Source organism: Oenanthe melanoleuca, chromosome Z (genome assembly GCF_029582105.1).
Source record: "Oenanthe melanoleuca isolate GR-GAL-2019-014 chromosome Z, OMel1.0, whole genome shotgun sequence".
NCBI lineage: Eukaryota > Metazoa > Chordata > Aves > Passeriformes > Muscicapidae > Oenanthe > Oenanthe melanoleuca.
In genome coordinates, this window is record NC_079362.1 from 19,640,991 (window position 1) to 19,664,726 (window position 23,736).

Sequence of the window (23,736 nt, forward strand, 5' to 3'; positions counted from 1 at the left end):
TGTGCCATGCCACTGAGGAAGTATTATCCCATGTTCTATTTCTCCAAAAGGATCAAGCCTGGCAATTTTTTGCAAGAATGACTAGCACTGCCCTTCTGGAGGGTGAAAACGTTGGTGCTGAAGATCCAGTGGCCACACCAGCCATATTTCACTGGAGTTTGCTTCAGAGCAGCTCCTCCCTGCTGTTATATCCCAGAAGTCTATTAGCATTTGCAGCACATCAGGTGTGCCCTGGAGTCCTGTCTTTCAGACTGGTGTTAGACAGGACAGACAAGTTTATGGGCACCAAGGCCATTCCAAAGCACAATAAACACAGACAATTTAAAAACCAAATTTCTGAACAAAAAAGGAGTGAACACAAGCCTGCTCTTGGCTGACTCGCCACTCCCTGGCACACTTTTGGAGGCCCAGATGCTAAAGACTTCCTTATAAACATCTGAAACTTTGGCACTTTGAAGAATTTTCCTTGCCATTATCACAATTGAGCTGAGGCAAATGTGAAAGAATTAGTTAAGTCAAGCCTCATGTCCACAGTAAAATGCTCAGAAAGCTATCCACCTGTTTAGCCAGCAGATCTCAATAAGCAGCTGTTGGTGTTACACTAGATTTTGGAGACTTTGCCAACCTCTACTGCTAAGAAAGGAGAGATCTTCTGTCATAAAAGATTCTTTGTCTTGATTTGGTTTTTAGCTGCAATTCCATCTTAGGGAAAAATTGTCCAATGCTCAGGCAGAATCCATCTGAGCTTAAAGAAATAAATTCAATTATTTGTATTAGACTAACAAATAATAAGACCATGTGAAAAAGTCATGTTCTTATATTAGCACCTGAGAATGCAAATTGGCTGATATGGGAGAAATCAAGAAAAAGCAACTTTATCAGCTGCAACTGCATTTAAGTAATGTTGAATTGAAGTCCCCTGGTCAGTACTAAATGAAGTCCTGTGGCCCCTTATACTCACAGTTGCCATGCGAAATACTGATAGGCTCAGAATCTTCTGGGAAACCAGCCCCAGCAAAGTGTAGCAGTGTGAAATATAGCAGCAAGGCTTCTGACCTCATAGTAGTTCAGCTGTGAGGCTTCACTTCTTCACTTCACCCTGTGGAAGACAAACAAGAGTTTAAGCACCTTCTGTTGGATCACAGCTTTAAAGAGACCGTGGAAAGTAGAAGGAGCTTTTCTCCTCAGGCCTCTCATTGTACATGTGTTTCTAAGCAGGAACTGCCCTAAAAAGCCAGTTGTTCTTCAGCCCATGCCCCAGCAAGGCCACATCTTGGCTGAGGATAGACTTAAGGACCTGTGTGTTACAAAAAATTTTCTGCCTCTGATGCTTGCATGCAATAAAGATGCTTAATCTCCTGCACTGATCGACAGCTGACAAGAGTTTTCCAAGAAATATTTTATATTCCTCTTCTTTGGTTTACATAACTAGATGATGACATGATGACATACACCATAAATAAAAAAACCCACCCCACACGACATTATTCTGGTTAAAAAGAGATTAAGAGTTATACTACAGGACTGATTCATACCCTACAGAGCTGTGAATCAAGTGAAGAAACACTGAGAGAGCTTGATGGAGCATCCAGAACATGTCATTGGGCTTTACCATAAAAATATGTATCCATAAATTTAGGTGTCATAAAACCAATACTCCAACTTGTGATAAAATAAGGAAGAAAAGAACTGTCTAAATCCAGCATTTTTTTCCCTCATGTTCCGCTGATGCATTCATTCATTCATTCATTCAGATTTCATGTACAAAAATATCCCTAAATCTTTAAGATAAAAGAAACCACTGGGGCCTTTGGATACAATGAAAAAAACCAGCACATAATACAGTAAATACTTCATAATTCCCAGGCAAATTTCACAGAGACATTGATCTGTAGGGGAAATCAGTGCAAAAGTGGGGTTTTCTTTTCATCCCTTCCTGAGTTTCAAACCTTTGATGCTGCCTGCCAAGGATTCCTTTTGAACAAAGATATTTTACAGTGGTCTGTCAGTCATTCAAGATTTATGGGCAGAAAGTCAAACTTCATAACCTACATAGTCTTTGAAACTTAATTTGGCAAACAAAGTGCTAACTTGCCCTTCTGCAGCACTATTTAATATTAGATACCTGTATCTCCTTTCTCGGTGCCAAAAAAAGCATTAGCAAACCTTAAATGTTGGATTCCTCATTTTTTAACCAATAGAAAAATGTCACAATAATTAATTTGCCTCATCAAATTTTTGCTTTCAAATAAAATTTCAGTTTCTATAAATGGTTTGGAGTGGGACTCTGTTGCAGGGTGATAGAGTCCATGAGGACTACTGATTTATTACACTCTCAGTGTTAGGCTATTATTATTTCAACACACAAATTGGAATTTTGGCTGATTCTCTGTTTCTATTAACAAAATAACTGAGAGACCAAGTTAGACCAAGAATAGGAAAAAAATAAAAAATAATATAAGGCAGTGACTGACACCTTAACTGAATGGAGTTCCAGATAGAGGGTGAAGGATAAAAATAGCAAGAATAAATGCAATATAATGCAGACACTGTCTGTTTATTATAACTTATAGGAAAATACATACTAAAAGATAATACATAGAAGCCCCAATAGAAGTATTTCAATCCAGGGCTGGTTAAGCCAATAGCTCTGTATGAAACCTGACACAGCTCTATCTGCCTGCAGACACTTTCTTTATGCATTTCCTCCATTTGTCTTTTTAGCCACCTTTTATATTTTCTCTTGACTGTTAGCTCTGTGGGGTAGAACCTGCTTCTTTCTATTTGTTGTCATTTGGGGCCCTTTGGAATGCCCAAAGAAGAAATAAGCAGCAGAAGTAAATAGCATGCTTGGAAAAACAGTTTCCCTCTAAAGGTTTTACTTTAAAACAATATATACCCATTAAAGGGGCTAATTCCTTTTTCTCTATGCAATTTTTCAAAATGTCACTTTGCTGGTTTAAAGATTTTGCCCTTGTAAGTACACTGCGAAAAAGACAAAACAAAACACCTTACTACACAAACTGATTGAAATTATTTTCTCCTTGGAATTGCTACAATCCAATGTACAAATCTTTTCTGGGGCATACATGAAGAACAACAGTTTAATGGGAAGAATTTAGGAAACAATCCAATTCTTCCACTTAAACTGTATTAATCTACAGTATCAGTCTGCAGGCTAACAATCCAAACCACTTGGCTCACAGTGAGACTCAGGATCATGAGAATAGCTGCTCTCTGTTACTCCCTATCATCACAAAATCCACTATCTAGCAACGTGTATGCTGTGAGGAAAGCACCACAGTACTGCAGACACAGCTCTGCCACTGCTCTTTAGAGCCTGAAAAACTTGTCCCATGGGTGATTCTGCACCATCAGTCTCTTCTGCTCATTCAGACGTGTAAATCTGTGTGGGAGACAGCTTCCAGGAAAATGAACAATGCCCAGCACACTTACTCTGTGATTTCATGTGTACATGCTATTGGGACAGATCTGCTTTCTTTTACTTAGGAAAAAACCAAACTGACAACAGAACTGACATAAATCGGTAGGTTTAAAAGCAAATTAAATTCTCTCTCCTTCTTAAAGGGGATTCTTTTGGGGAAGAAAAGGGAGAAGAGAAAAGAAAGCACAATTCTCTGTTGCTCTGATGCCACCAACAGAGTTATTCAAATTCACAAATATGCATGCAAAATATGTGTTTCAACATGTCAATAATTCAACTGGACTACGTGTGTATCAGTGTCTGTGACAATAAATTAACACTGAGAAGGACTAAATTGCATCCAAAGGCAGCTTTTTTCAGAGGCAATTACTCAAAAAATATTGTCACTTTTGCATTTCTTACAATGGCAGAAAGAGCCATACTGTTTCAGTGGAATTTCAGAAAAGTGCTGATTCAAGAAGGTCACACTTATTTTTAGTACAATTTTCACTGTGGTTGGGCCCCTGGGATTGATGCAAATGTTCTCACTCGTACTGTGCTGAAAGTACTTTTAATGAAAAGTGCTTGTGAACACAGTGTCTGATGAAGATGAGTAGTTAGACAGTGATGCCAAGTGAGTACAGGCACTGCCTCAAAATAAAACTTTTGCAAACATCAAGGAAGAGCTCTCCATCTTCCATGCAAAGATCTGAACTCCAATTCATTCTGGCCTGCACTAAGCCATACTGGTTTAGAGAGAACTGGGACTGAGAACTCCAACTCTCCTGGTTCAAAACATTGTCACTCTTGTTAAAGAAAGCTACTGGTGACAAGAAAAGTGAGTCTTGACGGTCTTTTATTATCACACATGATATTAAAATACAGCACTGTAAATATTTAAGAGCATGTTTTATAATCTATGTCTAATCCACTGCTTTGTAGCCATCGAATTGGCAGAGTAGATTAGATTTCTTCCAAGGTTCTAAAAAACCCACAAATAATCTGCTTTTTAAATTCCTCAACAAAGGAATACAGTAATTTTTTGGAATATAACTTGGTGCTCTGATTCTTCTTTCCAAAGCTGATGTCTCAAATACCTATGTAAAACATCTTGTTCTGGCCACTTTTGTGTTCCCTCCTTTCTGTTGTATTGTAATTAAATATAAACAAACCACATGATCTCTTAGTGTGTATAGAAATCCAAGTCTTGCCTTCTGAGGTGGAATAGGTTTCTCTGTTTGTACACCTCAGCTCAAAGATGAATCACTTCTAAGTAGGATGTTTGGATACTAGTACAATATAGTTGCTATTACTATTATTTTTGCTTAGTCAAAGTATACATATACATATACATATACATATACATATACATATACATATACATATACATATACATATACAACCACCCACATATATATGCTTGACATATGATCATTTACTTTTGTAAAATTCATGCTGTTGGCATGAAGGAGTTTCTGAAGCCAAGAAAATAATGATCATTTCAAAACAAGGAGAAAAGTCTAATTTTACTAATTTTATCCTCCCACAATGGCTATCCATGGCTATTCAAGCCAACTAGAAGCCACCATGATGAGCTTTGCTTTTTGCTCTCTGATATTTTTAGCATTTACAACAGTCTGGGTGGAAATGCATACAGAATATCTGCTTGGCTAAGGAAAGAATTACGTGGCTCTTGCCACAATACCCTAGTAGGCAGATTATTTTATCTACAGCTTGTTTGTTCCAGAAAGGTTACACAAATCCAATAAAAAAATCTAAACGGAAAAGTGAACTTCCTGGAAAACTCCATAAAAGTAGGAAGGCAGATTTGATCCTGAGAACAAATTCAACAGCAAAAGCAATGACTGCAAAGGCACATCTCTAACAAAAGAGATGCTTTTCCATGTTAGAAAACTTCCTATCTTGTTGCTACAACCTCACTGTACAGTCAGCTAATCCCAGCATAACTCCAAGAAAAATCAAAGTATGCAATCATGACAGAATTTTCCCATGGCACAGTAAGACTACTCTTAAATGAATAGATCTTTTTATATCCATTTATTACAAAACTTCTTTCTACCATGATGGGTCATGTTCATACACAACAGCTGCACTTCGATCCAGAAATTATTAAGCTTAATGTGAGAATCACTGGACAAAATTCCATGGGCTGTGTTATGCATGAAGCAAGGCCAGAAAACCTACTGGCCATAAAAGCCTGTGACTGTCTTCAACAAATTCTTTCACTTCTACAAATATGTAGAAATAATTTATTCTTCAAAAAGATAGTCCAGCAAGAAGGGACAGCATTTAACCAAACACTGAGGAAACTAAAAAGCCAGATGAATTTTAACTACTGCACAAGGGTAAAACACACAACAGGGAGTCTAGCAGCAGTCTATGTGAACTGGTCCTGGAAATACTCAGCAAACAGCCCTAGAATCATAACCAGCAAAAGTACCATTAAAAAGCAGAGAAGAAACTGATTTGAGTTTCATAACAGAGGATAAAAGCTTGGCAATTCTTCTGTGGTACACAGGTGATTTAGGAGCCCAAGTCCTACTCCAGTGTTCCCTCAAAACAGACTCACAGAGCAAGCTCTGGCATTACATAAAAAGCATGTACTGATCTACACAGCACACGCCTTGCTGTGCTGCGGACAGAGCACAGAAACCAGTTGGCCAACCTGCCTGCTGTTGCCTGCTATGGTACAGGTTTGCCACGAGATGTTGGCAAGCATCCTTCAACTCCTTTGGCTACATTTAAATTTGGCTAATTTTCCTTTGGAAATCTCTGAGTGGAAAACAACATCACTGCTATTTACCCTTTTAAATGCACAGTTCCTAGAAAGTGAAAGACAAGAGTTCCATGCAAGTCAGAGGACGGAGATAGGAATAATGAAACAACAACAACAAAGGAGAGGAATACAACCTGAAGGCTGCAGCAACCAGAGAATGTGGGAAGTTCGGCTGGCACCAGCAGAGACGTTCAGGAGAGCATCTTTTGTCTTTGCCTGCCTGTGTGGTGTGCTAGCTGCTGCTCAGCCACCACTCATGGCTGCTCCAGGCAGCAGAAGGGCTCGTGCAAAACGCCTGGTCTGCACGGTGCCAAGGGGATCAGACAGATGTGAGTGAACAGAAGCTCAGCAGGTGCTTGGGAAGCTCAAGAGAGATGAGACACAAGTGGCTATCAGCAAGACACAGCATGGAGTGCCAGACACTGTAACCGAATTGGCAGTGGCAGGGCAGTGCCTGGGATGGACAGCTTTTTCACCCACGCTGTCCTTTCTCTACCAATTGCTGCTCAGTCACCTGAATGGTGGTGCAGGTGGCTACAGACACTTGATGCCAGCACTACCAACTTCCAACATCTTTTCGTGGCTGATGGTGCAGCCATCATTCATCTTCCTCTCCTGCTCTGCTCCTGTTGTCTCTGCAGCTGGCCATAAATTTCATGTGGCCAAAAAAGCACTCTTGCACTCCAGGTAGCTGGCCCTCATGCCAGAGAGGCTGGTGCATGAACACATTGGGGTAATCACCTGTACTCCTTCAGACCCCATGGTAACAAGAGGTTGCTCCTGAACATTGGGGAGCGGAGAGAGGCAGTGCCCAAGGGAAGACCATACCTGTCTGGCAACACTGTGGACCCTAAATTACGTGTCAGGAAGCACCACTTTCTCTCATTTGTGCATGTCAAAAAGCTCTCCCTGACTATAAGAGGACTGCATGGGTGCCCTCTGCTATACATGCTTTACTAGCATTTTAATTGGATTCAGTACTGCTTACTCACTGCCCAGCTGCTGTGGGCTGCATGCCAGCCATGACGATTGGCCCAAGGGAAAGACACCAGTAAGAGATTTTGCCTCATATAGTAAGCAACAGTACCTACCTTCACTAAAAAGAGTAATGCAAACTCCATTACTAGTTTAATTGAACAGAGATTCACGGACCATGCAGATTTTGTCACAAAGACTTGCAAAAGTGCATCTAAAATAAAATTTCTGCCCAAACACAAAGTATTTTCACGCAAGTTTCAGGGGTAATTGCTTATTTTGTTCAGGTTTATGCAAACCTGAGTCCCTCTTCCCTCATTTGCACCTTTACAAGGCCATACCTCGCACAATAATGTCACCCATGATGTGTGGCATCACTGCCTCCTGCCTCAGTAAGCTGAAAAGATCTGGACAGCCCCCAGGCAGCAGTGATGAGGCTCAGCCTGTCGAACGGGAGTAGCAGGTGTCAAGTCAGTAGGCAAAACTCAGCATGCCTAATGCTGGCAACCTGTCCTGTCAAGATCCACATTGCTGCTCCCTCCAGAGCGGCACAGAAAGAAAATGCAAAGAGCAAATGGAGGCCTAAATGGAAGAGCCCCTCTTCTGACCTGAGTGAGACATCTCTGACGACTGCAGCCTTAATAGGATGCTGCTGCTCAGAGGGGAAACGCTCAGAAGGAAGATGAACATCTCCCAGATGGAATAAGCAGCGTCTCAGGCCTATCGATTTTGGTTGTAACCTTTACTGTAAACAGTCCACAGGGGCCTCATCAGCCACCTGTTCAGTGATATTTGCATTGAAATATAGAGCCAGAGCAAATGGGAAAATGGCCACAGCTCCTTGCTAAAGCATCTGCTCTAGCAAGATGCGCCGATCTGTGCATCACCAGCTGCAGCACAGGTACAGGTTTCAAAGGAAGGGGCAATGCAGTGGCACCAGCTCTCTCACACGGCTCTGAAATAACAAATGCTCCATTTGTCATGATGTTGATGGTGCTGGTAGTGGTATTATATCATGCAATATTTCACTTTCTAATAATTGCTCAGTTTTATACTTGAAATCAGGCTTGCCAAAACTGGGAGGAAAGCCATCTGTGCCTGGAGGATGACTGCCAGAAACATTTGCAATTTTATTTTGGGATTATAAACCTGCAGAATGGAACAAAGGCAATGCCTAAATAACTTCTTTCACTCAACAGCCCCAGTCATATAGAGCAATAGACCTAACACTGGAACAGCTTGGTCAGTCATTACAAAGATGTCTTTCTTATTTTTAAGAGTCTCACTCATATAAGAGATAAAAATAGCTCTATTGATTATTTGTGGGACTTCAGCAAAACTCTGTCAAAATTCTGAATTGATTTGAGAGCTAAATGTAGCAATCACTGCCTTTTGAAAGGAGAGAACACCATCTCTAATATATACTTTGCTGTTTCATCTCGGCATACTTAATAGAAAACAGATCCACTACCAGCAACACTATTACTCTCTCCAACGCTCATTTTGCCTGGGAAATATCAGTGCCAGTCAACTGACCTCCTATTCCCTCATCTGAGAGATGGAATAAAAATTATGTAGCTGCAGGTGACCAAAGATGTAACGGGAGAAAAATGTGTCCTTCCTTTGTTTTCTTCTCCTTTTGGACAGCAAAGGTAAAACACTAAGCCTGGTATGTTTTCACAACAACATTTACAAATGTCACTGATTAAAAGTCAGACACAGCCCTGCAGACTTTGTCTCAGTTGATACATGAACATTGCAAGGGCATGTAGAGATAGGACAAGGGGAAATGCTTCAGAGTGGGACGTACTGAGGCACTGGAATAAGTTGCCCAAAGAAATTGTGGAGGTTCCATTGCTGGGAGTGCTCAGTGTCAGGTTGGATGGTCCTTTGAGCAACCTGCTGTAGCAGAAGGGGTCCTTGCAAGGGTGCTGAAAGTGGACAATATTTAAGGCGCCTTCCAACCTGAACAATTTCATGATTTCGTGATTTTAATATCACCACGTTTAAAGCTCAGTGTAATCACAAATAACTCTGCTGTTTGTTAAAGCAAGAAACATTCAAGCATTTAAATATGAACCCCAGCTATATTCTTCAGGACACCTGTCCCATTCACTTGAAATTGGAGTGTCCATGTTTTAATGTGGTGAAACAGTAGAGAAATGCAAATCATCACATTTAAGTCAGCTGCTAATCAAAGCACACTGCTTTAGCTGTTGTGCAATTTGTCCAGTTGTGCCCCTAAACTCATATATGAAAAAATCGATTCATTAACCTGCCTTGATTTACCTGGAGAGAAATAGTAAATTTTGTCAGGTTATTTTTTCAAATAGCAACCAATCGACTTTGTCATGAAGTGGTTTGACACCACATTAAACTACATACATGCCCTAAAAATAATGAAATCTACTGTAGCACTTCAAATGCTCAAGAACATTACCATTTACATAATAATTACTCCAGCAGAGGATAACACACTACCTGAAAGTGACAGTCACCACTGCAGAGTGCATCAATTGTTCCACATTGCAACAGTTTAGTCATGGCAGGAAAACTCAGGCCAAACCTCAGCATCACATTCTGGGCAGGGATGCCAGCACAAGGACACAGTGTAGTCAAGCAATCTGAGTTATGATAGGCATAAAAAAGGGAAAGGCTTTTTCTTCTGGAAACCTGGCATAGCCTTCAAGAAAAATGATGTTTGTCCTGGCAGATTAAAAAAAAAAAAGGCAGATAAGAAAATAGTTCTCTATATGTATTTATAATTTTAGCCCCTAATTTGATTATGAATTAGTTATGTCAAGTTTCTCTATTTATGTCAAGTTATGAATTAGTTATGTCAAGTTTCTTTTTCTTACAGAAAAGTATTAAAGAAAAGCATGAAATAGACTTCTACAAAAATGTAGAATGACCAAAAAGGAAGGATGTTCACAAAAAAAGTGTAACCCCTAAGGGAAAAATATTAAAATAGCTGTGGATAGATACAGGTAGAAGGAAAAACCAGAAGACTCTGAGTGCTAAGAAAACAAAAATTAAGTGAGACATTGCCTCTCAGCACCACCTCTGAAGTGTCTCTCCCCCAGACAACCAAAACAACTCCGGTGTGCTCATACAGTGACAGATATTCACCCAAATTTAAAAGGCTCAGATCACAGGAAAGGTTTTCCTGTTAAAACTTTAGAGCAATTTCATAGATCTTTATCTTTCGTGATTACTTTTCATTGCCAATGTTTTTTGCTGGTATTTTTGGAAGCTGTAAAGAAATGGAATAAATCTGGCTCTGAGACAGAAAATCTATGTAGTTTGCTTTTCCTCTGAGATGAGCATGATGCTACAACAATCTAGCACCTGCAACTTGCTAGTAATTGCTAGTTGCAAGTGGCAGGCTGAGCTTTGTTATATCTAGATTCATGCCCAATAAATTCCCAAATTTAAAATCCAACTAGCTTTATGGACAAGATAATACTAGAAAGTACCCTATCCTTGAGAATGCCCTTTGAGTAAAGAGGTCACCTCAATATGCCAACATGACATATTTTCCACTCTCCTCTTCATTCCACCAATTCAGAGGACAGAAGGCATAGAAAGAAGTCAACTGATACCTAAGAAATATACAATTTCCAAGATAGTACTTAGAGAAATGGTACTGTATGTTAGCCTGGACATAAGGTTAATTACTGTAGTTCAGTGTATTTTAAGGGAAAATGCTATATGCAGATATAATCAATAAACCTCCAAATACAAAAATCACAATTCCTGTAACTAATAGACTAGTTCAAGATACTTTTAATTACTGAGGGCCTATTATTGAGAGGAAACATCAAATATCTGATGTGACTGCATGGGCAAACTTAAAATTGAGATGCTGTGGGTCAGGAAAAAAAAGATATTATAGTTAGAGTAAGATGAGTCCCTGCACTACAGAAATACACTACTGACACACATTCACCCACATACTGAAGAAAACAAGCATTCTTACACATTTGTTCACACCTGCTTCTTAGCACAGCATGAGGGAACTAGAGCAGCATAGAAAAGGAAGTCAAAGCAGCATTGACAAACGCCTGTAGTTAGTACAAGATACAAAAGCAGCAGCTCTGTTTTTATTTGCTTTGCTTCTTTGCACAAGCTATGGAGAAAAAGATTCAGTGTAGCAGGAGAGAACAAGCCCACTGAGTATGACTGTCTGAATGGGGCATGATGGATGAGCTTCCTCGCAGATAGGAAAAGCCTCTAACCCATTCTCCGGCTCACTGCTGGAGCGAGGCAAAGTCATTCCCTTCTTCTGCGGGAAATAACCTCTGCCTTTTCAAAACCACGTGCAGGGTTTGCAAAGGACAGCCCAGACTGCCTCCCAGATGAGACCACAGCCTGTTTCCAGGTCCCACACTAGGGCGGGCTCAGCTATGCAGCCCAAAGCCCCGGAGCAAGACAAAGATGTTTCTATATTGCTTGTGCTTCCTATGGCTATTTTAGGAATGATTGCCTGCATTCAGGTTCCAACAACGAATAATGAGAGACACAGGAAGAGAAGTCATGGCACCAGCACCCAGCTAATGCCTGAAAATGAAACTGAAACACTTCTAATACTCCAGATAATAATTTTATGGAGCTGAGAAAGCCTGCTTTGTGTGTAACAGACAGATTTCAAGCATCATCCCAGCAATGAAATAATATCCATCAGCATCAGGATGGGAAGACCTTTGCTCTGGGGTTCACTGAAGAAAGTTTGACTCTAACCAAAATACCAAGGCTTTCTCGGACACCAAGGACCTGTTCCCAAACCTCTTCCTCCCTCACACCCTGCAACTTCACTCTGTAATGGTGGGTGACACAGGAAAAGCAATGATTCATTAGCTGACTGCATCTAAGTGAGTTCAGCAAAACTGCTTCATGAGTAGTAACACACAATTATGAGTTTTTAACAAGTCTGCCAGACGCTTTTTTAACCCAAAAGAATCCTCCCTAGCTTGCCCAACAGAGCTGAGATTCCTGTACAGGAACAAGGAATACTGCATATAACAGCACAGCTGACAAACTGCTGCTGTTATTTCTTACTCTGCAGTTCTGCTGCTTACGTGATTTATATCAAATGCTGCACAGAGAGTTTCCTCTAACTGTAGGATGGACTCCATAATGTGGACATTGAACTGATCAGCTGCCAGGAGCTGATCTACAGCCAAAACCCAAATTCCTGCCAGCATTTAGAAGGAAAAAAAATTGCACAAAAGGCTTTAGCCCAGAGAATCAAATTACTTCTCAATGAGACTTAAGGCTGTATGTATGCATGGACTGTGCTGAACCCTCTAGAAAAGACTGAGGAGATCCAGGTAGGCATTGAGGTGTGGTGTTCTCAGCTGGACTCCAGTGTGTCCTGCCCTCCATGCCCACAAGCTGACCCATGCCTCGCAGGCTGTGCTTCCCTGCTCAGCCACAGAGCAGTGACTCCAGCTCACAGCACAGTCACACAGAGCCACAACTGAAGGGCAGAGGCTTGCTTTTGTTTACAGCAGTGAAAACGCTGACACTGACATCTGCTAGATTGGGGAGCACTGATTCCTGCTGGAATCAGACCTGTGGCTGTTTTACAGCTTGTACCATCTGCATCAGCTCACGCATGAGGTTGCTATACCTATTTATAAGGCTTCCAGCTGCAGAGAATTGTATATATTTAACACTTTCATATAAAAGTACACATACTTGGATAAAGACTCAGTTAAATCCTGCCAACTTTACATTCGTTTTGGGCAAAATCTCCAATCTAATGTTAGGAAATTGAAATAACCACATCCAAATTCCCTGCGGAATTTGAGGTTATACCTAATCTTTTAAAATAAGAAATTCTTCTTCTGATTTACATCCTTACTCTCTCAGAGAAAGCAAAGCAGTTAGTTGTGATCATGTTCTACTGTATTTCTTTTTGTTAAAATTTTCCTGTGAGCAATCCAAAACAGAATTATTTTTCTGTGATAAACATCACTACACCAGCTTGAAGTATAAGAGATTCTTTCCACGAGCACCCATATATTCAACACATTCTTATGAAAAAGTCAATTTTGCAGTGTCTATGACCCTATATATTCATAACTTCTGGTATCCCGAACAACATCACCAATAACACCAAAAAAGTGTACTATGATGGCTCAATAATAACAGATTCTTGGGAAGTCTTCTCTCAACAACTCGCTGCAACAAAGAGATCTGAGGAATACATTTTCAGGCACTTCCTCTCTTCTGATAGAAAAACGTGTCTTTGAAAGAAAGCACTTAACCTACAAAATCTTTCCTGGAAGCTCTGAAGGATCCTGTTTCCTGACACCTCGTGGTTGTTAGCACCAGCTTTTCCTAGGCATCAGCCATAGAGGCACCTTGATGAGACAGACCAGAGCTTCCAAATGCTTTGACAAAACTTTCAGAAAGGAGAAAGACCTTTACTTAGCTGACTTACCAGCAAACTATACTTCCTGCATGTGAAAAAGTCCAGCCACAGAACAAAAAGCACTCTGAGAACATGCCAAAGAAAAAGTTATTTTAAAAAAACCCAATAAATGAATATTGTGTTCTCACATGTTTAAAGTGCAGAGGAAAAGAGGTGTGAATTTATTGATGATTTACATCATTACAAACCAATGACTACCATAACATCATTCCCCCATGTAGAGCTAGAAAGAAAATTTTTTGTCATAAATTATCATGCCTTTTTTTCCATGGGATCCTTACTGTCCCAGGCAGGAAGAAACAACCTGCACAGATCAGCATGGAGGAGCACACAGACAGGAGGGACAACACAAGGCTATGACTAGCAAGTGGCAATGCCCCACAATAAAGTGCTTTTACAAAGAATGGGACTGGTTTGTGAGACTGAAAACTCTGATGCCTCCATGATAAAAGACTGTGAAGAATGCTTGTATGCTTCCTTTCTGAATCCCAAGGAGCTCCCCACAATCCCTTCCCTTTCCAGCACTGACATGTAGGGTCTCTCTTTCTCGTAAAAGGATTTGGCTTTCCTCATGCAAGAACAGATTACTCCCCTTCTTCACACACACCCTTACGTTCCCCAAAAGCTGAGAACATTATTTCTGCTGCAGGCTCATGGGGACAGATTGTATCTTCCCTCCTTTTTTGGACAGCTTAAAGTAGATTGCTTGTGCTTCCCATAAATAAAAACCTAACACTTGATGTTTAAAGGATGACTAAACTTGGAATATATCTTCTAATGTACATTTTAATTAAGCTGGCTTGTGACTTAGTTTCTCTTAGCTGCATGTTGGTAAGCTCTGAAGGCAGGTATTATACCCAAAAACCAGGAGAGAGAGATGTGGTTGCTTTCTCACAGGTGCTGGACAATGAAGAAGATGGAGAGCAAACTCCTTCTTCCTTGAGTCCACCAGACACATTCCTTCTTTTTCTGTCATGGAGACAGATAACTCCTGTGCTCTTTCTTGGTCAGCAGAGCTGGGCACCCTCCTTTCCCTCCTTAACCTGACAAAGATAACTGCTCCCCTCAGCCTGGAACAAAGTGCATTGTCCTGCTGTGTGTTCCCCAGGGGTGGGACACACTCATCCAGAAGAATTTTGCCTGACTAGAAAGGAAAATGAGGACAGAAATCTTCTCAGCATAACTTACACTTCAGTCTCTTCTCTTGCTCTGCAGGCACAGAAGTACACAAGGTCAGACATATTAGGACAAAAATTCTAAGCCATGCATCCCTTGCAGGGTCCTTCTGCCCAGTTCTCAAGTAGGATTAAGTGGACTGTGTGAACCCACACACACAAACTGAAAAAAAAGCTGTCATTTCCAATATGCTGCTTTCAAGGTATTTATAATGCAAACACAGACAAAAGGTATGCTTTCTTTTATGACAAGCCTGAAATAAAGCAGTGCTAATTAGCAAAACCAGATGTGGCATCTGAGGTAGCACAGTTTGCAATGCAAGGATAAGAAACCTCTCCTTTGGGATTATTCAGCAGCAAGCCGACTTATGCCCTTCCTTCTTAGAATTTTTTACTCTTTGACTCTGCAAATAGATCTGTCTATACAATAGGTGGATGTATTGATGACTTCCTACAATAGCAATTTGATTATTGATTGCTACTTTGTCACAAACCCATCACACATCATCTACAGCCAAGCAATGTCCTGCACCAGCTGAACAAAACCGTGCACTAGACAGCCCTGTCAATGTTATCATCTCTATTGCTGGCTGGACCCTCCTATAAACTGCAGGACTGTAAATTAATTTCTGTCTACTTTGTTGAAAAAATAAAGTTTCAGCTACAACCCATATGGCAAAATAATGCTTGGGATTAAAACAGCTCTACCCTCAGCAGATATTACTATACTGGAGCTCCTTTTGATTATTCTTTCCTCAGCTTGAATTTTATTTCAAGAATGCTAGGTGCTGTGTAATTTTTATTAAAAAGGCATTGTCTTGAGAAGTTGTCCACATAGGAAACACACACATGTGTGGACAAAGGAGATTTTAGAAAAAATTTTGCAGGTATCAGAAAAGCTGTTCCCAACTGCAATTCTCCTGATTCAAATACGTAAGTCTCCTTTGGCCCCATTTTTTTCTCTAAGCAAACATTTTAGTTACTAAGCTGCAAAAATACTGACAGTATTTCGACAGCATAACAGCATCCATAACTGACTTCCACCACCCCAAACTTCTCACATCAACATTTTGGGCCCAAACGAATGCATTCAACTGCTGACCTCCAGCCCAGTACCATGTCCTTAAAAACTGAATCATGTACACTTGCACACAGATGGGATGCATTCCACAAGGTAGAGGAGCTATTGCTCACATTCTCAGCAGGGACACGGCTTTGGAGCACAATTTTGCACTTCAAGGAGCACAAACATAGTGATTCATCTCACTGAAAATATTCAACTCAAAATCATGCTTTTTTTTTTTTTTTTTTTTAGCTTTTCTATCATTACCAACTGGTCTGTCAGAGTGAAATTTTTTCTAGTTATACCAACAAAAGTCATACAAATAACAAAATAATTGTTACTGAATATTTTTCTTAATCAGCAGATTTTAGAAACATTGATATTTGGGAAACCTTGTGCAGGATCTGAGAACAGACTACAGAATTAACCCCTCAGTCCTGCTTCAATACCAAGAAAAATGATGCCCCACATATTTCAGTTGTCTTGTGGAAGATTTCCATCATTCTGTGCAGTCAATCAAAAATTATGTTTGATTTCTAGACTCAAATACCTGGGCTTAAAAAGAATAATCTAATCATCACAACAAATTCACATTTAAAAGCAAACCTCAGTCATAACATCTTGAATAAACTGAAGGTTAATGTGCAGTTAACAGATTACACAACTGAAAGAATACAGTTTCACTTGACAGTAATTAACTTTAAATTCCAGTGTAATGAGAAGGAAGAGGAAGGAAGGAAGGAAGGAAGGAAGGAAGGAAGGAAGGAAGGAAGGAAGGAAGGAAGGAAGGAAGGAAGGAAGGAAGGAAGGAAGGAAGGAAGGAAGGAAGGAAGGAAGGAAGGAGGAAAGAAAGAAAGAAAGAAAGAAAGAAAGAAAGAAAGAAAGAAAGAAAGAAAGAAAGAAAGAAAGAAAGAAAGAAAGAAGGAAGGAAGGAAGGAAGGAAAGAAAGAAAGAAAGAAAGAAAGAAAGAAAGAAAGAAAGAAAGAAAGAAAGAAAGAAAGAAAGAAAGAAAATCAGTACTGAAGGAAGAGAGCACCAAGGACAAAACAGAAGAACAAGAACAGCCATCTCAGCACATTACAGCTTTCTGCTGAAGCCACAGCCTTTATTTATATTGTACCAGATCTGGTACAATATAAGTGGCAGTGGCAAGTCCTTTGGGACTGCAATGCTGTGTGAAGCTTCACGCAAAATTTCACGGATGTCTCTTGGGGACCAGAGGAGGATAAAGGTCTTTTTTAAGCTAACTACTCTAATCCTCCCGTCACCTACTCCCAAAACAACACTTACCTTACTTCTTCTTCAACAACAGCAGCAGTTAAAAGCCTAACTATGCACTGCTTCAAGGATCTTGCACTTGGTGAAGCTCTGGAAGTTTCATTTCTAGGCAGAAGTTACTAAAATTAAACTTTATAAAGCTAACTAGTGTGTATTTTTGGTATCTAAAGGCAATGAAGGCTCCTGAGAGACGAGCAGGTATCTCTGAAAATAGAAATAAACACCACCACACCTCAGTCTTGCATTGCTTATCACTTACTCCTCCCCCTCCCCTTATTTTGCTGACAGCAAGATGGACAATACATGAAAATTTGATTCTCGGTAAGCCGAGTAATGCAAATTAGCTTAATGAAATAGATGACTTTGTGTATGTCCCTTTGATACTGATTAAGCTCAAGTATCCACTCAGCTAATGACTAAAGCAATACCATGAGAGCTCTTGTGGAGGTGTCATAGCTATACTTCTTCTTTCTCAGCAGCTCTTTACTCAGCATTTATTTCTACCTCAGATCCCCCTGTCCAGACCAGCCTCCAAAGTGCAGGCTAAAGCAGTTAACAGCTTAAGACATGAGTGACATACCATAAAAATCTGCAGTTACTTTAAACAGCTTGGGCTTCCACATAAAAAGGAGATATGCCTTTGTGACTCCAGTTTTCAAGGCAGATTACCAGTGTGCTGCAAGGGGCTGCTTTGACTCTGTAATTATAGCCATCTTAATAATGATTTGTTCAATGGCTGTCTACTGCTGGTGCCCAGACAGTTTAATCACTATGCATTCAGCTGTAGAGAACTAGCTATCCTTCCTGTCATTTGAAACATGGGACATGTTGTGTGAAGGCGGTGTAAATGAGCTCCCCCTGAACTAGCTGGCTAATATATTTTCACCATTTAAAGCCTAAATTGTAAAATAGACCAGTGAAAGGGATAATGCATCGCTTCTCACTACAAAAAGATGCTTCACCTCTGCTGCACTAGATGAACAGTCACTCCTACCAAGCCCATACATATATTATTCATTGAGCACCAGCTGTGTGCTTGGCACTGTACAGACACAGAGAGATGTGCTCCTTACTCCTGGGAAGCTTTTACAGTCTAAAATAGTGGAGTTTGGCATTCATTCTGCCTGTAGAAATCCCATTGACTTCACTATGGGGAGCAGTTGCAGAAGCAGGTATTACAGCATTTTTAAGAGCCAGTGTAGCAACAACTGATAGGTACAGTGAGAGATAACATTCAAGCTGTGTTCCTACAGGAGCTGCTTTAGGCCCTGAGGAAACTGAAGACTGTGAAGGCTGACACAGGGGGCCTGGAATGTACTCGAACACATTATGTAAATGCAAAAAGATGATGCCATGTCCCAAAACCCCTTTGTGCTGATGCTGGCTGCATCTCCCCACACCCCACTGATGTGTGGTTGCTGTCTTAGTGTTTTCTCATATTATAATGCCTTCAAGGCAATCCTGATCCAGTAACATCCAATGGTGAGAGAAACAATACCCAATATCCTCCAGTGCCAGGGATTTGTAAGGACTCCCAGCCAAATACTAGGAGCAGGCCCAGTGTGAGTGAGAATGAGGCATGAATCACCACCACAACAATGTCCAAAAACATATTTTAGACTTGAGATGAAATCCCACTCTCAGATTGGTACAAAGATTCCCCACGTTGAAGACTAGAAGTGGCTGAAAGTACAGCTCTATTTACATGTGGTGGAAGAACCTGGGAAAGAAATGGGGAAGAGCAAGAGCAAAGTAAAGGAAAAAAGGAAGTAGGTCTGAGTACATATGAGAAGAAGAGTACAAAGACTGAGAAAATTGGGAGCTGGAAGCTCAGACAGGTGAAGCAGGCTAAGGAGGAAGAGCTGTTGAGGCATCTGGGCATGGAGGGAGACAAATGATTGGCAGGTAGGAGAGAGCGAAAAATACAAAGATGAGAAGGAGCTTCCAAAATTAATATAGCTGTGAAAAGACTGTGAGGCAAAAGGACCTCACACATGTGTGTGTAAAGGGATCTCTAGAAATTAAGGAATACAGTTATTGGCAAAGGGAGAAGAAAGGGAGAAGATTCAGAGCATCCCTAAGCAAATGGAAATAAGAAAAGGACAACAGCTGGATGGAAAGAATGGAAGAAGTAAGAAAACACATTGTTAAGACCATTGTTATGTATCACACTCCTTTTCACTTGCAGTCTGTGCTTGGAAATTTGGTTTCTCAGATGTGTGATATTTTTGTTTCTTTATTAATACAACTTTTAAACTCATAGAAGTATTCAGAGAGAGAAAAGGAAGAAGGAGGTCTCCCCTGTATTGACCGATGCCATGTAGCAGAGGAGGCAATGATATTGCCTTCCCAGCAGCTGGCTCACAGGAAGGCTGCAGGTATGAATATCACGGCTACAGCAAAACACAGGTTCATGCTTTGTGCTCTGGGTCTCACTACAGGAAAAAAGACAGCATCTGCCAGCATCTCACTGATCACAAGCCATCTAAATACATTAAAATGCATTTAAAACTTTCTTAAATGGGCTCTTGAGTCCAGTTTATCTGACATTCAGAGTCAGCAATCACTATATTTGTCTCAGAGATGTAATTTAATTGCAAAGGAAAGGAAATGCAGAATTTAGATCGTGGGTGAGAAGATGTGATCCACCAAACACAGTATCAGTCTTGTGAGATCTACACTGAAAAACCTGGAGACTTACTGAGCCAAGGGAATTTTGCCTATGCATGAGAACTGTCCTTATGCTTCAGAGATGAAGGATTTGGTGTCTGGGCCCAGCTCCCTGTGCATATCCATGTGTGTCTTGATTTATGTAGCAATCCTGTCTGTTGCCTGTAGCACTGGCACTTGTTATAAAAACACTGGAAAACACCCTCCTGCAGAGCACTATCGTATACCTCAGCCTGCAGCTTCCTTGGAGTGGACTGACAAATGGCCCACAAGGAGCAAGAAAAGGATCCTCAAGGTACAATAAGCCTCAAGGTGCAATAAAAGAAGAGCAAGATGAGAAGGACAGAGTGAAGGGAACCCTCAAGAGATAAGAGACAGACTGGATATACACAGAAAGTCCAACACAGTATGTACCTAACCTGCCTCATGAGAACAGGGCAGATGAATCTAACTGGAATAGAGTTCTATTTTCATACAGCTGCAATGAACCATGCTTCCCATGAAACTATTATAAAACCCTCATCTTCAGGGTTGATTTAAAAATTGTAACTCAGCTGTTGCAATTTGCGTCGGATTTGAATTTGGCAATCCCAGACATTAAATCAATTCCAACTGAGAAGGAGACTTACAATGCTCCATTTTACAGCCTGAAATTGTACTTTCAAGGGTTTAAAATATTTTCTACACCACTAGAGAGGGAAAAAATATTAGATTAATTTTTAAAATGAGAGTTCAGTTTAGCTGTCTATTGAAAGCGTCTGTAGAAAGTGTCCATCTAGTGCCTGTAGAAAGATTTAAAAGATCCAGTCAGAAACTCAAAAATTCAAAACTTTTGTTCTCAAAAACCAAATAACCCCTTTGACCCCCCCAAAAAACCCAAAACAACAAACAAACACATATATTTAAGCAAGAACATTTACGTTCTTTGATAGTGGTATGTCACTTAACAGCCAACCATGCTGTTATCAAACTCATTGCTTGTTAGCATTCAGCCATTCATTAATTTCCAAAAAAATTGTGTCATATTCTAATGGGGTTGTATTTCCACCACAAGGCATGAAAGTTAGTATTGCACATGGCAAAGATCAGGAGCTGTGCACTCTCAAAGTGTTAAAATTACCCAAACTGTGGGTCTGGATCCTGAAAACATAGGCAGACAAAACTGCCATTTAATTTAAAAAGAGTCAATGGGACTGCAGCCAGCAAGTCAGGCCTTATGAAATTAATATTCTGCACTAGCTAGGCTGTGAGTTTATGTTATAGGATGTGTTGGGCAGCGTGAAATGCAACATACCAAATTCAGCCTCACACAACCCCAGAGCAGGAACGTTCTGTTTATTTATATGGAAACATTACTGCTAAACAAGCACTGGGAACACTGAAGTCTGGCTGTTGAGAATTTGTGTCCTGATGCTGATGTCTCTAAAAGGCCAGTTAGGCACACGCCCTTTGCCTCTCTGAAACCACTCTTTCACCTGTTTGCTTGATTTTGGGAGAGGCCTTGGAAAATTACCATCTTGCAGGCAGAGCTAAGTGAACCCAAAGATTCACAAGTTACTGAGAGCTGACAATCACCTATACACAGACAATGTGCTCACACAAGCCTTGTTTCTTTAGGATGTCAGGCTAAAAATACAGCCTTTTGCATTAATTGCTAAGAAAAATTTTAGCTCTCAACTGCAGTGGGAATTGTACCCTTAGTTGCACAGAGACAAATTTAGGGATGAAGGATGAATGATGCTTAGCTTCTCTCTGACCCCTCTCTTGTGGATTTCAGACACTTCCTTGACCCTGCCCTGTTTGTGCTTAATTTGAAACAGTTGAATTTCCTGTAACTCATAAGCAAACAAAGCACCCCCTCTCCTAGCACTTCCATCCCAGCTCGTCTGACTTTAAATAGATGAGGCTGACCAGATACTGGCCATCAGCTCAGCAAAGAGCCATTGTCTGAGAGACCCACACACCCTGACAGTGATGCAGGCAGCACACTGCCCATCGCAGCCTCACTGCCAGCTTTGAAGAGATGATTTTGGAAGACAAGAAACATGGACCTTCATCATGCTGGGAAAAGAGTCATAAAGCAAAAATCGCAGAACAGATGCTGGCGAGTAGACAAAAATTGTTACGTATTTACATGTATTGTAATGGGAAAGGTACAGGCAGAGAAAATACCTCAGCTCTCCACACAAGGATCTGGCAGGTCCCCAAGCCCAGCATCTCCTGAAAATCTCAACGTGTCAGTGTTTCCTGCAGGTACTACTTCAGTGTCGACAGCAAGATGTTCTCAGCAGCAGAATAACAGCTGCACAATAGGAGCAGCAACTGAATGGTTGAACAGCTCTTTTTACAGCCATGGTGTGATAAAAACCTGGTGTTCTTTTGTGCTTCACAAAGCCCCTACTTAGCTGACTCCAAGTTCAAATCTCACGGGCTATTAGGAGAAGGAAGAAGGACAATGCATTAACATGCATGGTAGAAAAGAATGTGCTCTATTCTGGAAACCAAGCCTGCACTGGAAGCTGTGCTATGTCCTAAATACCAAGGCAGAAGCTGTTTCCATGTCAATTAGACGGTATGTATTTCGGCATGCAAGGATCATGCATTTAGTCACAGTGTAACCCAAGCCTGATTTTCATGATGGGGCTCTCAGTGGAGTGTTTTCCCCTTACCAGTGCCCCCCAACAGGACTAAGCAGGATATGCAAAGCTGTCACCAACTGGTGGTCTTGCAGCTTATATTTTTTAAAGAGTGGGAAATATGTGATTTTTACCAGTTCCAAATTTTTTCTCCCCAAAGAATAAATCATAGCCAAACAATTGATAGGTGAAATTCCTTTAAGATTGCTGAGTTGAATCTTGTGTTAGCAGGCAGGTAAGCCACTGCTGACTAATTAGAATTGCCCTTGAGGAACAAGAAGCAGAACAAAATAAAGTATCAGAAGAAAAAAGTATAACAGAGCTGGAGTGGCCCTTCAAAGTGGACAGCTAGTACAAAAAGAAATACCAAATCTCAAAAGTTTCAAAAGTTTTTGTTTGTGTTTTTCTGTTGCTGCTGTTTGGCTGAGTGGTTTGGTTTGGTTTGGTTTGGTTTGTTGTTTTTTTTTGGGGGGGGAGGAGGTTAGGTGGTGGAGAGGAAATTCTTTAACATTCTCATCTTAACATTCAAAGCCAACTTCTACCCAGAAGAGGGATGCCAGACAAGTGTGCCAGAGTTAAGCCTGAGCAATATAAGGGAGATTCACTGGTTGCCACCAGTCCACCAGTACAATATCCCATCTTTGGCTCCCCCTTCCCAATCTCACTTAAGAATATTTATGACTTCGCTGAGAATTCCAGAATTGCACAAGACCTCTATTTATATATTTGCAAATCAGTGTTGCAATGTAGTACCTGCTTCACTAGGAAGTTATGAGCTTCCATTAATTCCTGTAATGTACTTCAAGATAATCAAATATAGGATGCCAGGCAAGAGTATGATGATATTATTGTGCCTTGGGAATCCTACCTTTTCCCAGCTGGCACAATTCCACATTTTGTCTGCTTAATTTTCATCTCTCTTAGCCCTTGGGCTATGGTTTAGTACTCTGCTTCTAAATTGAGGCCAGAAACCACTTTGCAAATATATTTCTACTAGCAAAGTTGAGTCAGTGTCTAAGTTTTGAGTGTAAACTACAGGAATTGAAATATGCCATACTGACAGTAACAAAAATTCAGTTCCCTCATCTCTGCTGTAAAAACTCTTTACAGAGCTCTCTAAAATATGACAAAGTGCTTGAAGGTCACCAATTGCTTTTGTGCCATATGGACTGAAGGCTGAACATCCCTGTGAACACTTGCAGAGATCTGGAGGTAGGGGCAGGTGCAGGTGGAGGCTGTAGTGAGAAAAAACCCAGCAGTAAAGAAAAGCTTGAATTAC

The 23,736-nt window shown here is 40.6% G+C and overlaps 1 protein-coding gene across 4 annotated transcripts in view; it reads right to left on the bottom strand.

Annotated features, from left to right (window-relative positions):
* SEMA6A (semaphorin 6A) overlaps positions 1-23,736 on the bottom strand; it is a 118,128-nt gene that overhangs the window by 66,120 nt on the left and 28,272 nt on the right. For all 4 annotated transcript variants that reach the window (XM_056513396.1, XM_056513393.1, XM_056513397.1 and 1 more), the window contains exon 2: positions 962-1,099. In XM_056513396.1, coding sequence (XP_056369371.1) covers positions 962-1,061 — 100 coding nt within the window. In that variant the 5' untranslated portion in view covers positions 1,062-1,099. The remainder of the gene's footprint in view (positions 1-961; positions 1,100-23,736) is intronic.